The following is a 22,736-nucleotide window of genomic DNA, read 5'->3' as shown; positions in this document are numbered from 1 at the left end:
TAGATTTCAGCCAATGGTAGTTTTTATCAGTAGCCGATATGGTTGAAAGTTGAAAGCTGATAAGGCCTCACACACCACAGATGCACATTAGGAGTTTTCTAACACAGATTTGTGTGTAATGGTCCTTATTGATCCTACCGAGTACCACTTTACACGCCATTTGGTCCCTTGATGCCGGCAAGATTTATGAAAGGTCACAAATGTGCTAAATAATACCCTGCAGAGCAGCTTGTCATTTGATGTTTTTGACTGAACTGTTTTGTTAGAGAGGTAAAGATCTTTTTATCACATGGGCTTAATCATAAATAAACAAACATTGTCACAAGTTAACATGACAATGTCAACATCTGGTGGAAGCTGACATCATTAAGCCATTGTTCAGCCTGTTGAGACTCCAGCCTGATTCAACCACCTGCTGAAATGAAGGAAATGGTATTCTGGTTTTTGTTCACTATTTTGTCAAGCATTTTGATCCATAATGACTCAGTTATCTCTAGCAGTGTAGCATTGATGTTTTGGAGCTTGTCGTCAGTGTGTGGAGCTGCGGGTGTTTGAAACTTTGCCTCACAGGAAGAAGGTTCTGGATTGGATTCTTTGCTGGGGCTTTTCCATGTGGAGTTTCCCTGTTTCCATGGTGCATGCATAGGCTTTCTCTACGTACTCCAGCTTCTGGTTATTTAGGCCCTCTAAATTGCCCTTTGATTTGAATGTGGGCTTGCGTGGTTCCTGTCCTGGGTGTTTATTTCTTTTGGTCCTGTGAGGCACTAGGAACCTGTGGTGGGTTTTGCCAGCCTCTCCTCCATTGTCCACGACAAAAGCTGCCAACCCTCTTCAAGGATTACTGGGTTTTAAGGTATGGATTCTCCATGTGTTTAGTAGAATTTTTAATTCCATTTGGATCAAGTCATAGTTGAGCTCAACCACCACCAGTTGTCATATCAACATAGTTGACAACACCAAGAAGACAAGATAGTGTGCTTTGATGGTAGCACATTCCTAGACAGACCTCTCAAAGCCTTTGTTTTACGTGCTGCCTAAGTTCTATAAGTTCTATAATCCTCTTTAAGCGACCTCCACCTTTCCCAAGCAAGCTGCTTGAGTCGGCCATGCTCCATGACAGTGTAAGCTAAACTGCAAAAAGGGATCTAAAAGTAAATCATATTTTCTTGAAATTACTGTGTTTGTCCTTGATTTGAGCAGGCAAGTTTAAATGATCTGTCAATAGAATAATATTTTTGCCCTTAAAATAGGAACAACTCATCTCCATCATCTTATTTCGAGTGCAGTATATCTTAATATCTTAGTTTAAGGGTCAAACTACTTATTCCATTGACAGATAATCTTATCTACCTGCTCAAAATAAGTGTGAATACACTCATTTTAAGACAAATTCACTTATTTTTAGTCCCTATGAGCGAGGGAAAGCAGCACTGTTGGCCATAATAGAAGCACCCTCTGCACATAACACAATATAATTTAATTACATTGAAGATAGCACTGAATTCCACATGCTTTTAGACTTTGGTTTGGACTTTTAGGTTGGCTCTGAAATGTGTTAGTTATTAATTAGAGCTGACATGCACCCTGATCCCCTTCACTCTTCCGGCTGTTTGCCATCTCCATAAGCATTGTTGGCACATACAATTGATTTTGTTTGTTTCCCTCTCTCTGAAAAGTATTTGCTGTCTTCAATGCTCTCTCTGTTCACTGTATTCGGTCTGCTGTCTGAAATGTCATGTTTGAGTTTGCACAGAATCCCCTCTCTCTCACTCAGGGCTCTCCAATCAGGAACACCTCAGTCTCAGAAGCCCCCTTCCATCTCATCAGTGATTGGGTAAAAATATCTGCCCATCCCACTTTCCTCTTTATGGCCAGTTAGCAAACCAGCTGGTTTCTCTAGCAAACATCTCTGATTGGCTGACAATTATTTCCTGCCTATACATGCTAATATTGCCCTGGTCCTGTCTCCTGTTAGCTGGATAGAACCTAACACTGCTTTTGGCCCTAATCATTCCTCTAGTGCTTTTAGAGAAGCTGCCTTTTTCTTATCAGTAACTCATAGCTGTAGAGTAGTACAATTAATATTTTCTGTTCCTATACCAGTTTAGAATGGTTGTTGTGAATGAAGTCCTCTATGTGGTGTATGTGTCTGATAGTATGAACTAACTTCAATTTGAAGTTAATACTCTATATATGAATGACAAACATATAAATCCAGCAATATTTTACTGGTGTGTAGTGTTCTGTAATATAGTAATAATTCACATATATCACCATCTAAGTTAATGCTTCATATTCTTCTTTAGAACAAGAAGTTTGACACTTTTGATCATGAACAAAATGTGTGCTATAGTTTATGATTCATGCTACCACAATCACCCGATACATTCTTTCATAAAAAATAATCAAGTAATTATTGTGGCTAATTTCAGGACTGTAGCTTTTAGATGATCGTCCAAGCTTGTCTAAGTTAGATGAAGTCTGAAGTTTTACTTAAAAATGTTTAAAGATTGGAAATGGTTGTCAGGTTTGCACCATAAAATTAATACTAAACAAATCAAACAGTCAAATACTTTTTTAATAAAACCAACCAAGCCCTGTCTACACACCCATTCACAACAGCAACTTTTCTTAACCGCTAAAGCCACACCCTTACTGGTGCAGCCCGTTAGGAACACTACTCTTTCCAGAGTGGTGTAGCAATGCTACAAGGCCAGTGAGAGTAAAGACAGGTGTACTGAGGCGAGTGAGTGTCGGAGCCAACAGAACCTTTGCAAAGTTTAGCGTCAGATTAGGGGACAATAACATCACCTTTTGCTACGTTTGTGTAGCACTTACGCACCCTGCATAATTTAGTTATGTGCCACATATGTTTTATTACTTGGTTTTGAATGCTTATACCAAAAAATTATTTTATTTGTCCAAAATTTCTGGATATTATCATAAAGTTGCACAAAGATGACCGCTGCACTGCAATATCCCTGAAGAGCCCTGTCTAACATTTATGTCACAACAATTGGAACATAAAACTGAGATTTCAAGCAACTTCCCTTAGCCCCAGGCGCTGTGATAGCTTCCCACTGCTCCCTATGGGATGGGTTAAATTCATAAGACAGATTTCATCGGAACGTACAGTTGCAATAACAAATAAAGCTTTCGTTCTTTCTTTCTTAAAAAAATCATTATTAAAAGATCATCTTTGGTAAACGTCTTCCATAACCAGGCAAATTAAAAAAAGGGATGACCTCAGCTCAAGTCACAGTCGCTCAGCTCCACTGCAAAGTCTGTGGGACTGCAGATTGGTAAACAAGCTAAATCCATATTCATTTAACAAATGACGTAGATGTGAAAAATATTCAATGAGACGAAATTGTGTGTACAGAGGATGTGGATGAAGATGTGTCTAAATGTAGTTGTAGGAAATCAGTGAACATCTGTTGATGCCCAGGCAGCACAGTGACTGGCTCCTTGAGTTCTTGGTCATACTAGAGTGGTCACTCCTACCAACATTTTAATGTTTTTTGTTTTACATACACATCACATCATTAGGACCTAGGTTTACAGCAGACACACTGCGAGGTCACCAAGGCAGGAGCATTTTAGCTGCCTAACCCATTAGTTAGTGCAGCTGGATTGAGACATTTCTATTAAGCCAACAGCAGGGAAAGCAGAAAAACAGCAACAAAGTTGTTGCCCATGCCCAACTATTGTTTTACTGCCCAGCCTGAGTATTCTTTCTCATTCATCTGGTTAGCAGCAGGCCTTGGACCACCATCCTCATAAAAAGCCATCCATTATTTTCCTTAAGATGTCCAGCATTATTTTATCTATAAAAAAAGAGTCAATATAAACTTTCCTTGGAGCAAAAGTTATTGAGTGCACCACTGTTGTCTAAAATGCTGTTTGAATTATATATAAGTAGAAGTTATTGACGAGCCCTACTGTCTGTGGTATTGTACAGCCCTGAGATAGAACAACTTATTCTATATGTATATATCTTATGAAATAAAAAAATAACCCAAAATTGTCATTTTGATCATGATTGAGGACTATGTGACCAGGTTAAATTGTTAATTACTATAGAGAAATGCAGCAATCAGCTTTGCATTCATTCTTTATCAACTCAGCTAGACCGCACATGTCAGTTCTTAAAATAAAAATGATCATCTGTCGAAAACTTTCGCAAATTTTCCCAGATCTTACAAAATTTTAATAGGAACCCAGTTCAGTTTTCCAAGTATGCTTTAGCAGTTTAGTTGATTTTGTTTTGCACTTGCAGACATCCAGCACTGCAGGTATATGGGAAGCTAATTCAGTATTATAATAACAACTGGCCATATCTGTTTTGTCGTGGTTAATTGGTCCTTAACTCTTAATTATGTCTTTTCTCCGATGTTGCTCCCTGCTAGTTCCTCTGCCTTAAAATCAAACCAAGCACACTACATATGTGAGGTTGCCCTCGCAACTGTGATTCTTTTTCTAATACATTTAGTTTGAGTTACATTGAATAATGTTAAAAAAGTTTCTTTTTTCTATTTGACTTTAAATAAAGATGGTACAATTAAGTCCTACATTATTCACCCCCTTTCATATTCAGATTTAAAGTCCACATTTATCGTTACCACCAGGTTTCCTCTGACTGAGTGTTAATTTCTCGAAGTGGTCCGGCCAGAGACTTGAATCCAACAGAGAATCCGGCAGATTACCAGGGGACATTGCAACCTCAAAGACTTGGAGCTCACTGCAGCCTCTCAGCAATTAAAAGAAGGGTTTGATCGCCATAATGCCAAGTTTTGTCCATTCATTACTGACAAAAGCCCCATTTACACTACCCTTGTTAAACTGATCCATGCTGAGCTCGGACCAAGCTTGGATCAGTTAACCGTGCCGAGCTTGGTTCTGACGACCGTTTACACATCACGCAAGCACGGTTCCTCGCCTCCTAGTGACGATCTACGGTACTACTGCTCTCTAGGATTGAAGGAGGGACTCAAGCAAATCAAAATGGCGGCGCATGTAACATTCAGGAAATTATGCTTGGTTATAATTGTGATCAGAATCAGAAATACTTTAATAATCCCAGAGGGAAATTGCTGTTTCAGTACAATCACTATAACATAACAAACATCACAAACATTTAAGGGGGAGACGATTTACTGAGGCCTTGGTGCCAAGAAACCGCCTAACACGGTGCCCACATGGCGCTGCCATTACTCTGTGAAAAGATAGAGGCAACAAAAAGGAAGGAGGGAGGGAAAAAAACATAACTCGAACTTTATCCTATGACAGGATACAGTTTGAGATATCAAAAACCTCTTGCACAAAAAGCACAAATAAGACGAGACACATATAGCAGAAGGTAAACATTTGAGACTAGTCGCGTGTAAGTTCATCAGTTTATATTAGCATCAGTTATGTGTGTCTGTTTGGGTGAAAGTGTTTATATTTCCGTGAACGCTCTCCAGAGGCCATTGTCCTTGATGTTATCAGCCGGCCAACAGTTCAGAAAGCATCCGCAGGTGTCAGCGGGGGAGGAGGGAGCAGGGAAGAGTTCTGAGCTCTATCGACATAACAAACCAGAAGTGATTAGATAAGGAAGGCATAATACAAATATGTTATTTGTTATGAGACCAGCTGCACTGACTTTCCTATCAGCTTTAAGTCTTGCTGGCTCCAAATGGTGAAATCCAATTTTCCAAATTGTTGGGCTTTTCCACGCTTCACTTCCAGATTTTATCCCATCACCCCTTTGAGTTCAACCACCGAAGACAATCTGCGTACCAGCACATCCAGCTTTTCGGCTCTGCTCCTCCACCTTCCAGAACTGTCTGTTCACCGCCTTAGTGAGCGTGTCATATGCAGCCGGCAGCCTGATCAAGGCCAAATGGCTACAGACATTCACTGTATTTGCTGATACATCAAAAATCAACCAAATCCAATAAGTAGAAATCCAAGTATCCTGAATTCAAACATGCAAACGTTTCGAACGTCCAGGAATGACAAAGTCAAAAGACACATAATTTTCCATCCAAGAATATAGGGTGCATCCCACAAAATGAGTCAAAACAGGACCGGACGGGCCCCCCTTTCGTTTGCTACCCGTCGAAAAAAATGTATCAATAGCATTGAGAGACAAGCTTACCAAATGCATGTTTTTCAGAGTTCGGTTGATATGGAGAAAGTGCTCAGAAAGACAAGACATAACAGCAGAAGCAGGAGAGGGGGAGCTGGAGAGGAGAGAAAAACACGACCGACCTCGAAGAGAGACAGAACAGAAAGTTATTTTGTTGTTGGCGGAGAGTCAGGCGAAGAAGCTAACCTTTGGTGAATTTACTTGACGGAGTCGGCTTTAGGGAAGTAGATAAGACAAACAAACGTCTAATCAGGGCTTGCAGACACAGGAAACAATGACAGACATTGAGGTTCATCACACTGCTAAGCAGAATCTTCACTGGAAATCGTGTGGCACGGTAGGGAAGCTAATATTTTTATGAACGTCTGAAACTGCGAAATTAGTCAGCTGACTCTGAGGAGATGACGCGGTCTGCTGATGCGCTCTTTGTTATCAGAGAACTGTGCCACTGAAAAACCGGGCCGAGCCCACCCATCGAACTGGTCTAGATTTAGCGCGGTCCGGTTGTGTCTGGCACGGTCCAGTTCAGTTTGCGATCCATATACACTCGAAAGTTATCTCAGTTACCGAGCTCGAACTGGTCTCGGCATGGTTAAAAAAGGGTAGTGTAAACGGGGTGATAGATATTAGTCATTTTGACATGCTATTGTTGGGAAAAATGGCAACCCTTCTCCATTATTGTACTATCTTCTGTGAGATACCTGTGACATTTCCAAATAGAATCCAGTATTTTTGATTGAATTAAAAATATTTAATAGTTTTGGACCTAACTTCACAACCAACAAAGACATCTTTGTCATTTATATCTAACGCTGAGGTTGGGACACCTCAGCGTTAAATACCAATTCCACTTTTATCAGTAAGGTTTAATTTTGTTGTTGTTTTGCACCAGAGTGTTGTTGTTTTGCACCAAAGTGAGTATTTTAATTCTGGGGTAAGTGCTCAAAAAACTATAAAGTAACACATGATTGTTATTCAGATACTTAATAAAGGCAGCTCACATGTTGAACTTAAAAACAGTGGTGCTGTTCATCTACATTGCATTGACCTGGAAAGCTCAATGTTAAAGGCTGATAAATCTTATTGTGACCCTGTCTTCTTGGAAGACCTCAAAAAAGGATACAAATTTGGTTAAAAAAGCAGCAAATGTGCAGCATTCCAGCAACTCTCATAGAAGTTTTAGAGGCCGTCCTTTCAACTGCATAGTTCTTACATAATTCTGGACATAGCATGCTGTGTTGTCTCAGATTTCTGTTGTTTGGTAAAGTAATAAAGGACGTGGTTTATGTTGCTTTATAGTGACCCCTACCAGCCTCCATCCATGGGCCCCACTGACCTGCTTTTTATGAAGAATCAAATGGGAAGCATGCTCAGTGAAGGTGATATATTTGTCCCACATTTTATTAAGTGCGTCTGCGCCATGAGGTCAGTTGTGCTTTGCTGCTTCCTTTTCTCTGAACATTGAAGTAGTTAAACAAGACAAGACATAACCAGATAAAGCAAAAGATACTGTATTTTTCACAAACAGATTTAGTGGTTTCAGCCCCAAAATTGTGAATTCATAGGTCGAAGCAGCAAGTTATTTATAAGCTTTTAGATGTGATCTTTTCAACCATTTATTTTAGTCAAACTTTCTATTCAATGTCATCTTAGGTACATAGATGAAGCTCTCTGTTTGGCTTACTGAATACTATATCAATGTGATGTGCCTATGTAACCTGCAGGCATATTTTCACTAAACTTAAAGAATCTCAATCTACCCTCCCAGACTGCCACCTTTTGCCTGTCTGTTCTTCAGTCCAGCGAAACGATGTGGTTTCGGAAGCCCTAATAGCTTTTTAATGGTGCTGCCTCTAGTGTAAGCTTTACAACTGTCTTGCCCTTTTGCTTGGAATTGAATTTCCTCCAACATATGATTTATTTATTTATTTATTTATTTCTGGTCGTCCGATTGCAAAAAGTCGATTCCCTCAACTCTGATTGTTGTTGTGTGAAAGGCCATGTTAAGAAGATATTAGTTTCTTATAATCTTTCAATACTGGCCATTTTGTTCTCAGTACCAGTCCTACCATATCAGTATTAATATCCATAGAATCATTAAAAGTGATTTATTTAGAAGATCAAGCTCTTACTACAATTGTATAAAAGCTTATATCATTGAGTGGGTCTTCGGTGAAGTTAAAGAAATGCACACAGCATGACTCCTGAGTGATCATCAGTAACACTTTTAGTGATTTTTATATTTGCTACAAACAGAAACCAAGTGATAAATATTCCTAGGGAGCATATGTCATTTATGTTAGAGGCTGAAATTCAGCTAAATGGATGATTCAAATAAAGAAAACAAGATGAAAATCGACTTGCTTGAAAATTTGGAAATTAAAGTGTAACTTTTTGCCTTTTCCATGGAGAACAGTGATACCCCTCTATGTTTTTGGTCATATTTTAAAGATTTGACTTGAAATGACAGTAAAATACTAGAGTAAAATACAACAGGTCCCCTTTTTAAGTCAGTTTTAGGGATGGGGGGTTTTAGTGAGCCACTGTTTACACCCTCACTTCAGGAAAAGTAGCTGATGGAGAGAAAATAAGAAAGCTGGTATTTATTCTCCTTTGAAAACCTCATTTACCAGGATCAATTCAGACCTCAGTGGCTCCAAACAGGGGTTCCAGGTGTGTGCTGAATGTTTTAGCCAATTTAAAGGGTAGTTAAGCTTTCAGTTAGGAAATCTTAAAACACCGTACCATAGTCACTAAACCCAAAAAGCAGAATACAAGAAGTTCAATAAACTTTGTGTTGTGAATCAAAATTCTTGTGTACATCAGCTTTTACTTTGGCTCTTAACTTATTACCTTTCTATTATATCCCTGTTCAGAGCTGTTAAAATGTGTCACAGCTCCTTCAGATAAAAGTACACAGAGTAAGGCCTGACTTACAGCTGGTGCACATCAGGATTTTAAAATAGTCGGCCGATTTTCAAAGCCTGAGAGACACCATATGCAACGATATCTTAGATAAAACAGGTTTGTTCGTAGTGTGTGGTATTCGGTCAGACGACGAGGACACCACACACAAACAGATTTCATTCACGATCATTCAGATATAAGACAGGAAATTTTGCGAAACATCTAAAGATCAAACGTGAGTTCATATTAAATAAACATAGCCGACGGGGAAGAATAAGGGTGATAGTCTGTGGACTGATTTTAACGGAGAAATAAACATAACAAAAATAAACGCCATTTAATAAAGGAGTGGTGACAACGTGGTGACAACTGCGGGGTGGGGGGGGGGTGTCTACGTTTAACGCACTTATAAAAGGAGGTGAGTTTTGTTTTTGTTTGGTTTTTTTCTCTCAGGGTTTCCCTCACGATCCTTTCTGATTGGCTACACATCACAGTCAACAAGCTGCATGCGCATTGGTCCTTGGGGAACACCACACGCTAGGACATCGGGGCAAGACAATCCAACATGTTGAATATCCCTCATTTGAAGTTGGAGCGGTCCCGACGTTCCACAGAGAGGACCAGATCACTCTTAACACACTGCATAGGGCTGGAAAATCTCTTAAGATCATCTTAAGAGACACGGCAATATTCGGCGCCTCTCATTGGAGGAAGATCAGGGCAAAAATCGAGCTAAAAATCCTGCCTTATGAGCCAGCCTTTAGGACTAGGTGATATGGACTAAAAATAATATCTCAATATTTTTAGGCTGAATACTGATCTACAATATTTATCTCGATATGCTTTTTCTTTCATAAATTATAAAAAGGCATCTCTGAATCAAAGCTTTATCCCAAATGTCTCGTGGGCACATTGGTTTAACAAACAGCTGTGATAAATATGAGAAATGCCGCAAAACTATAACTTAAATTAACATTTTCCAATCAAACACATACCATATGTTGCATTGCTCTAGGTTAGGAAACAACATTTGTACTGTTTGTCCCTAGGTTCATAATTAACCCTTGAATTTTTAAAATTTTTCTTGTAATCTTTTTATATTTAATTCAACATAGAAAATGTTATTGGAAGCTCGTTTATTTTATTTAGATTATATTTAAAAGTGGTAAAATGAAAAGTTCCTTGCCTTCATATTATCCAATCCTTTTTTTTACTGTAGTACCTAAGCTTTGGAGAGCTTTCTTCACCTTACTCGGAGTTGGATGATTTTAAAGATTATCAGGAAACCGTTTTCTAAATCTGCATTTCATACTTTTGTTGTCACGTTTGGACAGTTTAAACAGTAAATGTTCCAATTTACTGAGTAAATAACATCATAAGGAACATTGCAGTAAATTGGAACTTCAGATTGTTCAGTTTGAATTAACAGAACTGAAATGGCTTTTATTTTGATAAACCAGACATATTTGTCATGATGCAAGTTTAAGTGCAAGAGAATAAGGAGTCTAAAGTAAAATACCTTAATTTTTTTCTGAAATGACTCAAATGAATTTAAAATAGCATTCCATTGGAGAGACAACCTTGTGGTCAGCATCATGAAAGTACTGCTAACATAAACAGATTGTGATAAGCCAATTATAGGCCAGGGTCCACGATCATTACTGGCTAATTCCTAAAGCAGTGCACATCACATGTCCGAGCTGCGACCCTTAGCCTGCATACTGGCTTTCGTACACCTTTTATTTTGTGAGATAAAGAGTAAAGTATTTTTCGAACAATAAGGCGCACTTAAAATCCTTAAATTTTCTAAGAAATTGATCGTGCGACTTATAATCGAGTGTACCTTATTTATGATTAAAGTTGTGGTTACTGACCGATTATTTGTGGTACAATGCACTCAAAAATCTGTTAAATGACTTTAGTAAGCAACAAAGCCGCTCCGCTTAATGGATGTTCGGAGCATTACGGTACTGTGTCACTACCTGATCAGACCCCTAAGCTGTCTACAAGACTGCCTGACTGTAATGTCCAAACTAGAAGTGCATTAATGTAAGGCATCCCACAGCCAGAGTACGAGCTAGCAGTGTAGTCCAACTACTCTGTCCTCCCAGCAGAAACGGATTGCTCTCCCTGTCAGCAGAGAGCGGTGCGAAGGAGGAAACACACCAGACGCGTTATGGTGCATAAGCACAGCAAAGAAGCATACACACATATTACAGTTAGCTTCTCATTTCAATCAGTTCAAAGGTATACACTAGAAGCATAATACGCACGTATTCATGCTACGCGATGCCTAAATTAGACTGAAGTTCTTATTTCAGACATGTGTACACTCCTGTTTGGCAGGGAATAAATGGGAAAAACAACATCCTGTGTCAAGGTTCACTTCCGGTAGTATCCCAAAATAAGAGTCGTCAAAAATAAAGCGCCATGGATGATGTAGTTGTGACAAGCTAACAAAATGAAATATGTGATTTCTAATGAAATATGGTCAAGGCACAGACTTTTAGGTGATCAAAACATAGGATATACTACTGGTAATTTAATACCTTACCCATATATTACTGGTAACTTGTCTTTCTTTAATTACTTACCCATGATGAAAGTTCTTCTCTCCGCAGAATCACGCAGCTGCGTACTTTCCAGGGTCTTGTGTAAATTTAAGCCCTACCGCTTAAGTTACGTGGCCAGTGTACTTCCTCCTTAATGTGAACAGATTTGATTTCTCTAATGAAAACTGGGGACATCTCTGATTTTGTTAAGCACAAAATCTCTGCCTGTGGGTTGGTTTGTTTTTTCTGAACTGAAACGGCAACGGGGGGCGGGGAAGGTGCGTTTGTGTATGACCGGGTAAATACCTCTTGTAACGCTGAACTTTTTTACTCCATCATGATACACTGAAATCTGGGACATTTCTGGGGACAGCTTTTGCCAGGGACAAAGTCATCCAAAGCGAAGTGATATTACACACTTTGGAAGAATATGTAATGCGCCTTATAATCTGACACATCTTATATGTGTACAAAGGCACACATAAACACGTTAATTCACAGTGCCCCTTATAATCTGGTGGGCCATATGGTCCAAAGAATACGGTATTAATAACTCTTTAGTGTGTGACTCTTAAGTCAAATCCAATGTCAAATGTGATCTCTTTATTTCTTCAACATAAGTGTGCCTAAGTCACATTAAGTCACTATTCCTGATCAGTTCTCAGTTACATAATATGCATGCATCTTGCCAACAGTGAAATTGGAAGATGAATCTGTGGTCATTTCACCAAGGGAAGGCAGTAGTGATAAAGAGAAGGGGCTCTACAACAGAGCCCTGAAGGGTTGGTTCCGAAATTGGAAGTTATTGTTGTTGGGATCTAAACTAACTTCTCATTGTAGAGAGACAAGTTGTAACAATAATTGAGAGGAGAACGTGATCGGTTGCTTCCTTCTGGGTTTGGAAGGCAGCTTGTGTGCGTCATTTCTCAAGTTGTTGTGCTGACTGGATAGTCACAACAATAACTGGCTTCTCCACTGTCTTCCTCGCTTCTTTCATCCAAACTCTTTACTTCAGATTTGTTCTCTTTCCGCCTCCTCCAGTTAAAAAATCTTTGTCATACTTCAACAACATAAGAGTCGTAATGTGACATCATCAGCTAGACTAAGGTTGCTTTGACTATGTGTGGAAGTGTCCTGGTTCTGATTTTTTGTTAATGGTTTGATGCTTAAGATTGACATAAATCCCAACTAACTCAAATATAGGCAGCAAATTTGGATTTGAGATGCTTTTGCCTACTGTGGGAATGTAGCCATAGTTGCTTTTCTAAGCCTTAAGAAAAGGAGGAAATCTTGTGATGAAGCAGACAGGTTTAACAGATTTTTTTTGCAGTTTTGTTTTGGATGTGTATTTTGGAAGCATTTTGATCAGTATACATCTAGCGCATAATCAACATCAAAGCAACAGAGAGGTACACACTGTATTAAGTAATTATTCAAACAAAGCTCTTTTTGAACCCCTGCTCCTTCTTACCCATATATTGGCTTTCTTACAGATAGAATTAGCCATGTTTTATACAATAACCACCATGGGCCTTGACCTGTCCCTACCTGTCATGCACCTGGGACAATCCAAGCTAAACACATATAGACAAAACCTTATGTAGGACTGTAGCCCTGAGAGAGAGACTGTGCGAGAACACTGTGACTCACTGTATGTATGTATGTATGTATGTATGTATGTATGTATGTATGTATGTATGTATGTATGTATGTGTGTATGTGTGTGTATGTGTGTGTGTGTGTGTGTGTGTGTGTGTGTGTGTGTGTGTGTGTGTGTGCGGACTGTTCTACGTGTGCTTGTTTGCACACATTTCTGTGTGAGTCTATGTATAGGTGCATTTGTATCTGTTTGTGTATGTTACAGCGTGTTAATTTGACTTTGCAGTCAGATGACAGTGCCACTGTACAATATGACGCTCAAATGTGCCAAGTGCGGAGTTATCTCTTCGGCTGACGTTTCCACCACAGCTACCAGTAACGCCATGTTAGTCCCGCTAATTATTTTACCTTAACTCTTCTCACCTCTGTTCTCTCCTCTGCTGTATGCCGTCCTTCTTCCTCACTCGATTCGTTTTCTGTCTTTATCCTCCTGTCATTTTTTTTCTTCCCACAATGCCCTCGCAGTCAGGGTCTTGATATGATCCTCAAAAGAAAACTGTTAACTTCTTAACTTTGTGATGTAAATGCCTATTCCTCTGTGTTAAATGATTGAATGAAAGTGTGTGTGTGTGTGTGTGTGTTTGTCCCATAAGAGTCACAAAGCTGTCAATAAGGAGGCCATGTTTGCAGAGAGGCCAGCCACACACAGTAATTATTTGTGTGTGTGCGCCTTGCTGTGATCCGTAAGTGCCTCCATTGATCACCTCTATTATTTTGAACATAATTTTCCAATTTTAGCTCTGACATAAAATTCTGTTATGAGTTAGCCGTTTGGTTTTCCACCATCTGAAGCACAAAGTGCTAGAGTCAACAAATGTTTGCCAGAAATAGCTAATTTCTGTCTTTAATTGGTGTGCCTAAACAATTACAACGTATCATTTCACCTCATAGTTTGTGTGCTGACATGCTGACAACTCATAAACAGCAGGCATTTTTGTCAAGTTAATGTGAGTGTGCCAAATATCAACATTCTGAGTTTTTTTTTTTATGCAAACCAGTTTTTAGAGCTAGAACAGGTATATACTCCAGATAGGCTGGTCCATATGTTGATATCAAATTGACAGCAGTCAGAAGTTTGGACACCTTTTTGCTTCCACTTACAACTGTAAATAAACAAATAAATACTACTGTTTCAAATCTTAAGATTAGAAAATAATTTACAAGTGTTCACAATTCTTACATCTAGCTTTAAGTTGAGCTTCAAAATGCAAAAAAAAAAAAAAAAAAAACAGAGACAAGAGATAAAACAAATAGTATAACCAAAATATTGAAAACATTCATCAGCTGATCAAAAGTTTAGGACTATCAGCCGAATGAAATAATGCAAAGCCCCTTGGCTTTTTATCTATGTATCTATGTACATGTTATGGATCTCCACAAAATAAAAAAATTAAAACATGTCAGGGACAGCTGTTGAAAAGTACAAATCTTTTCTCTCAAGTAAGGGCTTCCCAACAGAACTCAGACCGGGCCAGGAGGGCATTAATCAGAGAGGCAGCACAAAGACCAAAGGTCACCCTGAAGGAGCTGCAAAGCTCCACAGCAGAGACTGGAGGATCTGTCCATAGGAGCACAATAAGCTCTACGATCCATAGAGTTGGGCTTTGTGGAAAAGTGGCCAGAAAAAATTAAACACTACTCTGTGTTAAAAGTAAGAAAGCATGTTTTGTGTTTGCCAAAAGACATGCGGACGACTCCTCAAATGAATTAGGGAAGGCCCTTGGGTCAGATGAGACTAAAATTTTAATTTTTAGCCACCAAGGAAAACATTATGTCTGGCACAAACCCAACACATCCCATCACCTCAAAGTGGAAACTGGTTCAAATCAAGATCAGGATGGATGGTGCTAAATACAGGGATGTTCTGTAGTGAAACCTGTCTGTCTGCCTGTGATCTGAGACAGGGACGGAGGTTCACCTTCCAGCAGGACGATGACCTGAAGGAGACTGCTAAAGCAGCACTTGATGGATTTATGGGGAACATTTAAATGTGTTGGAATGTCCTAGTCAAAGTCCAGATTACAATCCAAGGATTCATTTCTACTATGGAATATTCATGTCATGCCAGCAAAATTGTCAAGAACTCAAATTTGAAATAGTTGATTTTTATCTGTCAAAGACCAGCCAGGGGAGGATATATGGCCTTTTGAACATCTTTTTTGTTCTTAAATGCCCTCCGTCACAGATGCCGTCTTATGGTTATGGGTTGAGCATCTGCCTCTGTCTTCATGGACAGGGTCTTTTATGTAAATTAAGATAGCTGTTCTGCTGTGTCAAACCTCAGCAGCGAACATGCTTTGTAAATGGATTTACTTGTGTATGTCCATCCTTCCCTCTGGGATTATTAAATCCCAGAGGGATCTGATTCTGATACCACATTCAAAGATGGGATGCCTTTTTGCCCCTGCCATCAGGGAGCTATGATATCAGGCAGAAAGGCCTGGCAGAAAATAACATGAAATTCAAATGTATGTAGGCATTTTGACTATTTAAGGGCAATATACTTAAACTTTGAATCAGCTGATTAAATGCTTGTTTGACTTTAAATGTAGTATTCAACAATTGGCCAGCTCCATATATTTTTCTCCAGGGCATATTTCTTCATTATCCATAAAACAAAATAAAAAACGGTTATGATCCACATTCACAAATTGGAAGTAATTGTAATTTCTACCACCTTTAGATTTTGGTAAATAAGTAATTGGGTCCTGGTTATCCGCTTATTCACCTTTTTTTGTGTGGCTTTGTTGTTTTGATTGTTTTGTACCTGATTTTAAATTGTGTGATTACTTCCCCACCATACACCAGTTTGTACCCATAAAATATAAAACACATGTGGGAAGGGATGAGATGCCAATGCTCAGGTAAGTAATACATGTACAAGTTATCAAACTGACCTAGTCTAATATAAATAAACAGACATATAAAGACACCAGAAATACATTTCAAGATGTGGAATTTAAATAATACCTGCCATTTTGCTTGATGACAGGTTTGCACACTTTTTGCCAGTTGGGAATACAAAGCAGAAAAAAAAGCTATGGTGTGTTAATCCTACAGCAAAAACCTCTAGGCATTCAAAATGCATAGCGCACCGTGGTAACTATTGATGGCACATAATATTACGTTTATGTTTAGAGTTTTAGGGATATATTCCCTAAAACTCTAAAGGGGATGCAAAAACATCACCCCTTCCCTAATGCTATTGGAGGTAAAACAGTGTTTACTGGGTTAGGCAAACAACAACAGGACATTAAAATGCTGTGGGAGGAGGTGTTAAAGGATCAGTATTCTAATGCCAGAACTTCAAACTTTGACAATTCAGATTTCATATTTATCTATAGTGATGTATCGATCACATGCAGTTTTTCAAGAATTAAAGTATATATCTATTAAAAATAGATTCTTAGCTCAGTCAACAGATTTTCATCTGTTGAGCTGGACATTGGTATTGCCACAGAGTCTGAGCATTTACACCAAAACACTCAGTTTGAGTTGTGCTTCTATGGATATATAAATGCTTTAGGATGATATTTAGAAATATTTATCACTGGATTTGGATCATACAGTTAACTCTGGTGTTTATTATACACAGAGTGGACAGCTGATTAGTTTATTAGAATTAATGCAGATGATATTCAATAAATTAGGGAAATTCTGCTTTATTGAAAAACTGCAGAAAATTTCACGTTTGTTATTTTGAGACATGGCGGACCTAAAAGCCCCATTGACTATCATGTTTAATGTGAGAAAGTCACATTATAAGAACTCTAATGTGCTGCTGCCACATTAGCCATCAGCAAGTAGTGTTGAGAGTGCATTAGGTGGTTAATTTGATATATTACCTTATTAATTTACACCATTAACAATTTTCCTCAGGAATTCATTTTGTACTTAATTTACATAAGTGTTGCTTTTTGCTTTATTACTCTTGTTTTTTTTTTTTTTTTGTTCGACAGCTCCTCATTTATTCAACTTTCTTTCCACTAAACTAGGATGGAGGTATTCTATGTATTTCTGAGGAGAAAACTTGTATCTGTCAATAAATATGGGGGCCTGCATAACACATGAAAATGGAGTGAAATTGGTTAAATTAACACAGATTCAACTTCCAGTTTTTCATTAATGACTTAAACCAAAGTTTATTGATCTTATAATTCAGCCAACAATTAATTGAGAAGAGTCCCTTTTCTTAAATACCTGACTTTTCTCTTGTATCAAGAGGATCTTTCTATAACATGGTTATTTTTTTTTACAATATGCTGAATTTGAAATAAGGTACATCAATATATTTTACTTTATTGTGCCACCTGTATTAAATACTGACTGAATAAACAATGTTTACATATATTATTAAAAGACATATTAATAAAGTATAACGAAACAGGAACATATTAGGTTACTGAATGAGAGGACGCAGTAGTCTGGCTTCATTTAAGGAGGACCAGCAGTGCTCTCCTCTGGATGCTGGCCATTCTGAAAGAAGGTTCGGCTAGCAGACATTATCAGCTAATCGGAGGGAACAAACTTTTATCTAATAAACCATTGACCGATAATTAATTGTAAGTCAATTGTTGGTTTGCATCCCTAGTAGGGATACATTTCACAAAGATAAATAAAAGGGAAACTGATGGTGTCCACGTCAGGACATAGCGAGTAAACATAACAAATTATTCTCTAGAGGAATTTGCTTAACTTCTTAATCAAATAACTGATTCAGACCCTGTAGTTGTGGTTTTCCTCTTTATTAAGTAAAAAAAAAAAAAAAAAAAGAAGAGTACCACTTAACCGTGCCCACAAGTTTGTATAAGGATTTTGCTGGGCCTAAAAAAGTCTTAAATTCATTAAAATATTGTATTCAAGTCTCAATAAAAAAAAAAAAGTCTTAATTTTCTCATGCTCATTTAACACTATATCAAATGCACAATAAAATGCTCAACACTGTGTAGCGTATTTACAACTAAAAGCATGCAGCCAACCAATCAGCCTCCGTGTTATTGGTTTGTCCATATCACTCCACTAAATACTGATTTAACACCACTTACCATAAAATGAAACAGTTTCAAAAAGCAACTTTGAGACCAACTGCTGCTTATTCATAATAAAATAAATATAAATATACTATATTAAAAGTAAGACAAAGACAACATAATTCCAAAATAACAAATTCATGAAAAACAAGAAGTCTCGCTAAGACATAAACTTTAAGTGTCTCTCTCTGGTGCAATTCTGGTTAAATCAAGCCTATTTATTAATTCAGTAAAGTTACTCATGGTGGATAGAGTTGCCATAAGTTTCACTCCAGTAAAGGGTAGTGACACTAATTAATAATAAAATTCAAATTATTCAAGTAAAATGAATAAGTACATAGCAGTGAAACTACCTCCTATCTCCAGCGTTCACTGGGCGAGAGGTGGGGTACACCCGGGACAGGTCACCAGTCTGTCACAGGGCAACACAGAGACAAACAGGACAAACAACCATTCACACAAACACTCACACCTAAGGACAATTTGGAGAGACCAATTAACCTAACAGTCATGTTTTTGGACTGTGGGACGAAGCTGGAGTACCCGGAGAGAACCCACGCATACACACACATCTTTTAGTTGCATTCATGTACTATGTTCTATGTACTTACTATACTGTATATGTACTTACGATTTCTATTGTATAAACGGTATAAACGTGATCATTTATAATGCCAACATTAAAAAGGTATCGATAGAACATTATGTTTTAATGTTAGAAAGCAAAGCATTCCATGTTTAAAAACGTCGTTAATAGCTTTATTTATACATATTTCAAGCAGCTTCCGTTTGTTGTAGTAGTCAAAATGCCACATTCATTTGGACAAATTTTAACATAGGCCTGTGAGTTCTAAATTATTTTTACTCAAGGAGTTACCATCTTGATCTGCGTGGAAAGCTCCTGCACAGATAGGCATCTGGCTCGCCTGCTCATCCTTCTTCAGTGAGATTCTAGCATAACTCCTTAATATCTTGAAAGATAAAATAAACTTAATGGACACCTATTACTTATTTAGTCTGGGTAAAACATGTTTGCAGAAAACCCATGCCTCCTGTGTGCAGTTAGTTACAAGACCTTTGTTCATGACGTGTCAGTAGTTGATGTTCTGTGTAATAATCAATAATCTCACACTCAAGCTAGATCCGTAGTGTATTTTTAGTTTTAATTACAAATCATCCTGAGAAAGTCTGAGCTGTCACGGCTGCTTAAAAATATTTATTCTAGAACCTAAAAACTTTTTTTCTGTGTCCTTTTCCCAGTGTTCCCAGTTTATAATATAATGAGTTTAGCTTTTATTTGCTCTCCTAAAATGTCCTAGAATAATAATTAGGTTAATTTAATGACACATTTGTGGAGCAGTTGAGCCCTTCTGCAGTCAGCGTCTTTAATGTTCACTGTAAATTAACAAAGAAGAGAAATGATCAAATATAACTCACAATACACTGTGATGGATGGGTGACCTGTTCTGGGTGTACCCTGCCCCCAAAAACCATTGGAGACGGACACCAGCCCCCACCCACCCCCCGGGACCCCTGCAAGGAAAGGCAGGTATGGATGGATGGATAGATGGAAATCAGAATAATAATGGATATAATTTTGCACAAATATGAACTGATGATTCTACAACACAACTGGATAATATTTGCTGCGCTCCAATCGCACACTGACATAAACCTGCTCAACCTGAGAAATGTGTAGGCTTTAAGGAACATAATTTAAATAAATCAAATGAGAAAAAAAATATTTGGATGGGAATGTGTGTCCAAACTTTTAACTGTTGTATATCAGTTAAAACATTATGTATACATTTGTGAACCAGATTTTATATAGATTTACAGTAGACTCAAAATAAGAAACTTGTGACCTCCAAATACTTGGAAATTTAAACAACTTCTAAGATAGTATCTAGTGCTCCAGACTAAAACTATCAGCACAATGGAAAGGTTATTCAATATTTGAATAACTAACATCAATTTTTTAGCTATTTGCCATAAAGAAATCCTAAGATAAATCCTAAAGGTGAAAAAACAGGAAGTACAAAGCACTACTCTACACACTCTTCTTTCTTTGATGACATATTAGGCTTTATCAAATATGTATATATATATATATATATATATATATATATATATATATATATATATATATATATATATATATACATACATATATATATATATATATATATATATATATATACATACATACATATATATATATATATATATATATATATATATATATATATATATATATATATCAGAGATAACGAATTTAGCAGCTAAAGTCCAAACCGTGGGCTGATTACAATGAAGCAGCCAGTTATTTGCAGTCTTCTGAGTTTGCAATAGAAAAAATGTTAGCTCCGACATTTTTCCCTCTGGTTTTGTATGCATTGCTATGGATTAATTAGGAAGATTCTGCTGTCACTGCATTCACTACATTGTGTTAGCTGAGTACTTTTTCCACCTCTGGATATTCTGTAATTAAAAGCGAAAGTGCTGATTACGCTCGGTTAATTTCAGAACACTTGCACCAGGGACAGTAATTGTCCTTGTTTATCTCTAATACTCTCATTAGAACAAATGGGATCAGTCAGAAAAACAAACAAGCAGAGAAAGGCAGGAACAACGCTTCCTCAGCTCAGACTCTCTATCTGTCCTGCTCTGCCTCCTCTGTTTGTCTTTGCATTCTGTTTCAGCCTCATTCCACGTCTTTTTTTTACCTCCACCATCACCCTCGCTCCTTCCCTCTCTTTCCTGTGGCACTAGATCCTACATGGTTTGAATAAACCATCTTAAACATACATGCATGTGATAAATGTGATTTAGAAACGTATGTGTATTTATACATTTATATACTAGTTATAACATATAATGGATATTCTTGTTTGTGATAGAGTAATAAATGCATTTTACACGTAGAAGGACTGCTGGATAGTGAGAAATCAGATCAGTTGAAATGTTTTTATTCAGCCTTATGTTGTGTTTTGCTTTTTGAAAAGAAAGTAATCATGATTATTTCAATGAATTATTTTGTGTAAAAGAGTATTTGCTAAATCTAACTAATCATAATTAGTAAAATGAGAGCAGTACAGATGGTAGAAGACCTTGTAGTTGTACCGTCTGTTTCACACAGGCAGCAAACCATGACTGTAGTTCTCTTCATGTCCTCCAGGGCGTCACTGTGGAGCTCATGTGTGGTTCTGCCTTTGTTGGCTCTCACATGGATGTCTGCTGTCCTGGCCATCACGGACCGGCGCTCTGCCCTCTTCCAGATTCTTTTTGCTGTATTTGATTCACTGGAAGGTTTTGTTATCGTAATGGTTCACTGCATCCTGCGCAGAGAGGTACCTGACATGACCACCGCCTTTATTCACTGGATGTTGGCCTCCATTTGTCTTGGTTTAACACATTTACATAATGTGGGCGAAGGGCAATGTTACTGTATTTTGTGGTTTATTAAAAGTTTGAAAACTAGATCACCTAATAAATGGACTTTGTTAAGTAGGTTTTAGATTTTTAAGAGGTTATATTTATATATAAAACTTTTTTTTTTCAATTGCGTTGTATTTCTCAATTAGCTTTGCTTTAAACAGCTTCTGTGGTTACTGGTCCTTACAACTGACTTGTTAATACTCAAAACTATTCATTTTCAGCTTCAGTTCCAGTCCAATACTTCAAGAAAATTGATACTGTATCATAAAATACCACATTCTGAACAGGACAGTATCACGGACAGATCGTGTGTTCCAGCAGGAGTTTCTGCGGAGCAAAAGGACCTGACTGGACACACATATCTATAGCCTTTAGCAACACACATCTTGGTTCTTATGATGGTTATCATGTCATACATGAAAACCATCATGTGTCAAATGACAACTCCCTTCTTTTATATGGCCTGGTGATCATTTAGGTCCTAACGTTTCAAGTCGGTTCTAGTTAACTGTGCGGGGACAAGACTTAAAGATACAGCTGTTCTCCTGCTTCATAAAACATCTGCTTTTGCCATTGACCATCTTCAACTTAGATAAAGACAACAATAGAAGTTAGTTTGAATTGTTTAATGTCCAGCTTTAGGTCTACTGGGCTGGTGCCTGTGTTGTTAGAACGCCATGCGGCTCCTTCTGTATCGTGTATGTTGTTTGCCTTTTGCTCATTCTGAGAGATCTCTGCTCCGATGCTTTGCTGCAGGTCCAGGAAGCAGTGAAGTGTCGTGTCGTGGATCGGCAGGAAGACACTAATGGAGATTCAGGAGGATCTTTCCAAAATGGTCACGCTCAGCTCATGGTAAGCCCGGCTAGGGTTTCTTTGGACACATCCTACATTGAAACTGATGTGATTGTCACAGTTGATAAGCATGGACTGTGTTCTGTTCTCAGACTGACTTTGAAAAAGATGTGGACATGGCTTGCAGATCAGGTAAGTTTCATGTGTCATACGTGTTTAAGTTGT

The 22,736-nt window shown here is 37.9% G+C and overlaps 1 protein-coding gene across 9 annotated transcripts in view; it reads left to right on the top strand.

Moving 5' to 3' along the window:
- The window catches only part of adgrb1a (adhesion G protein-coupled receptor B1a), a 234,214-nt gene that overhangs the window by 194,707 nt on the left and 16,771 nt on the right, over positions 1-22,736 (top strand). For 5 of the 9 annotated variants that reach the window (XM_036128809.1, XM_036128803.1, XM_036128773.1 and 2 more), the window contains 4 exons: positions 13,478-13,576; positions 21,460-21,631; positions 22,476-22,571; positions 22,664-22,703. In XM_036128809.1, coding sequence (XP_035984702.1) covers positions 13,478-13,576; positions 21,460-21,631; positions 22,476-22,571; positions 22,664-22,703 — 407 coding nt within the window. Of the gene's footprint in view, positions 1-1,774; positions 1,835-13,477; positions 13,577-13,844; positions 13,935-21,459; positions 21,632-22,475; positions 22,572-22,663; positions 22,704-22,736 lie in introns of all 9 variants that reach the window. The other 4 variants (XM_036128795.1, XM_036128793.1, XM_036128777.1 and 1 more) reach the window with 3 other exon arrangements.

This window comes from Fundulus heteroclitus, chromosome 3 (genome assembly GCF_011125445.2).
Source record: "Fundulus heteroclitus isolate FHET01 chromosome 3, MU-UCD_Fhet_4.1, whole genome shotgun sequence".
Taxonomy (NCBI): domain Eukaryota; kingdom Metazoa; phylum Chordata; class Actinopteri; order Cyprinodontiformes; family Fundulidae; genus Fundulus; species Fundulus heteroclitus.
The sequence above is the reverse complement of the archived record's forward strand: the minus strand, read 5'-3'. Positions and strand labels throughout refer to the sequence as shown.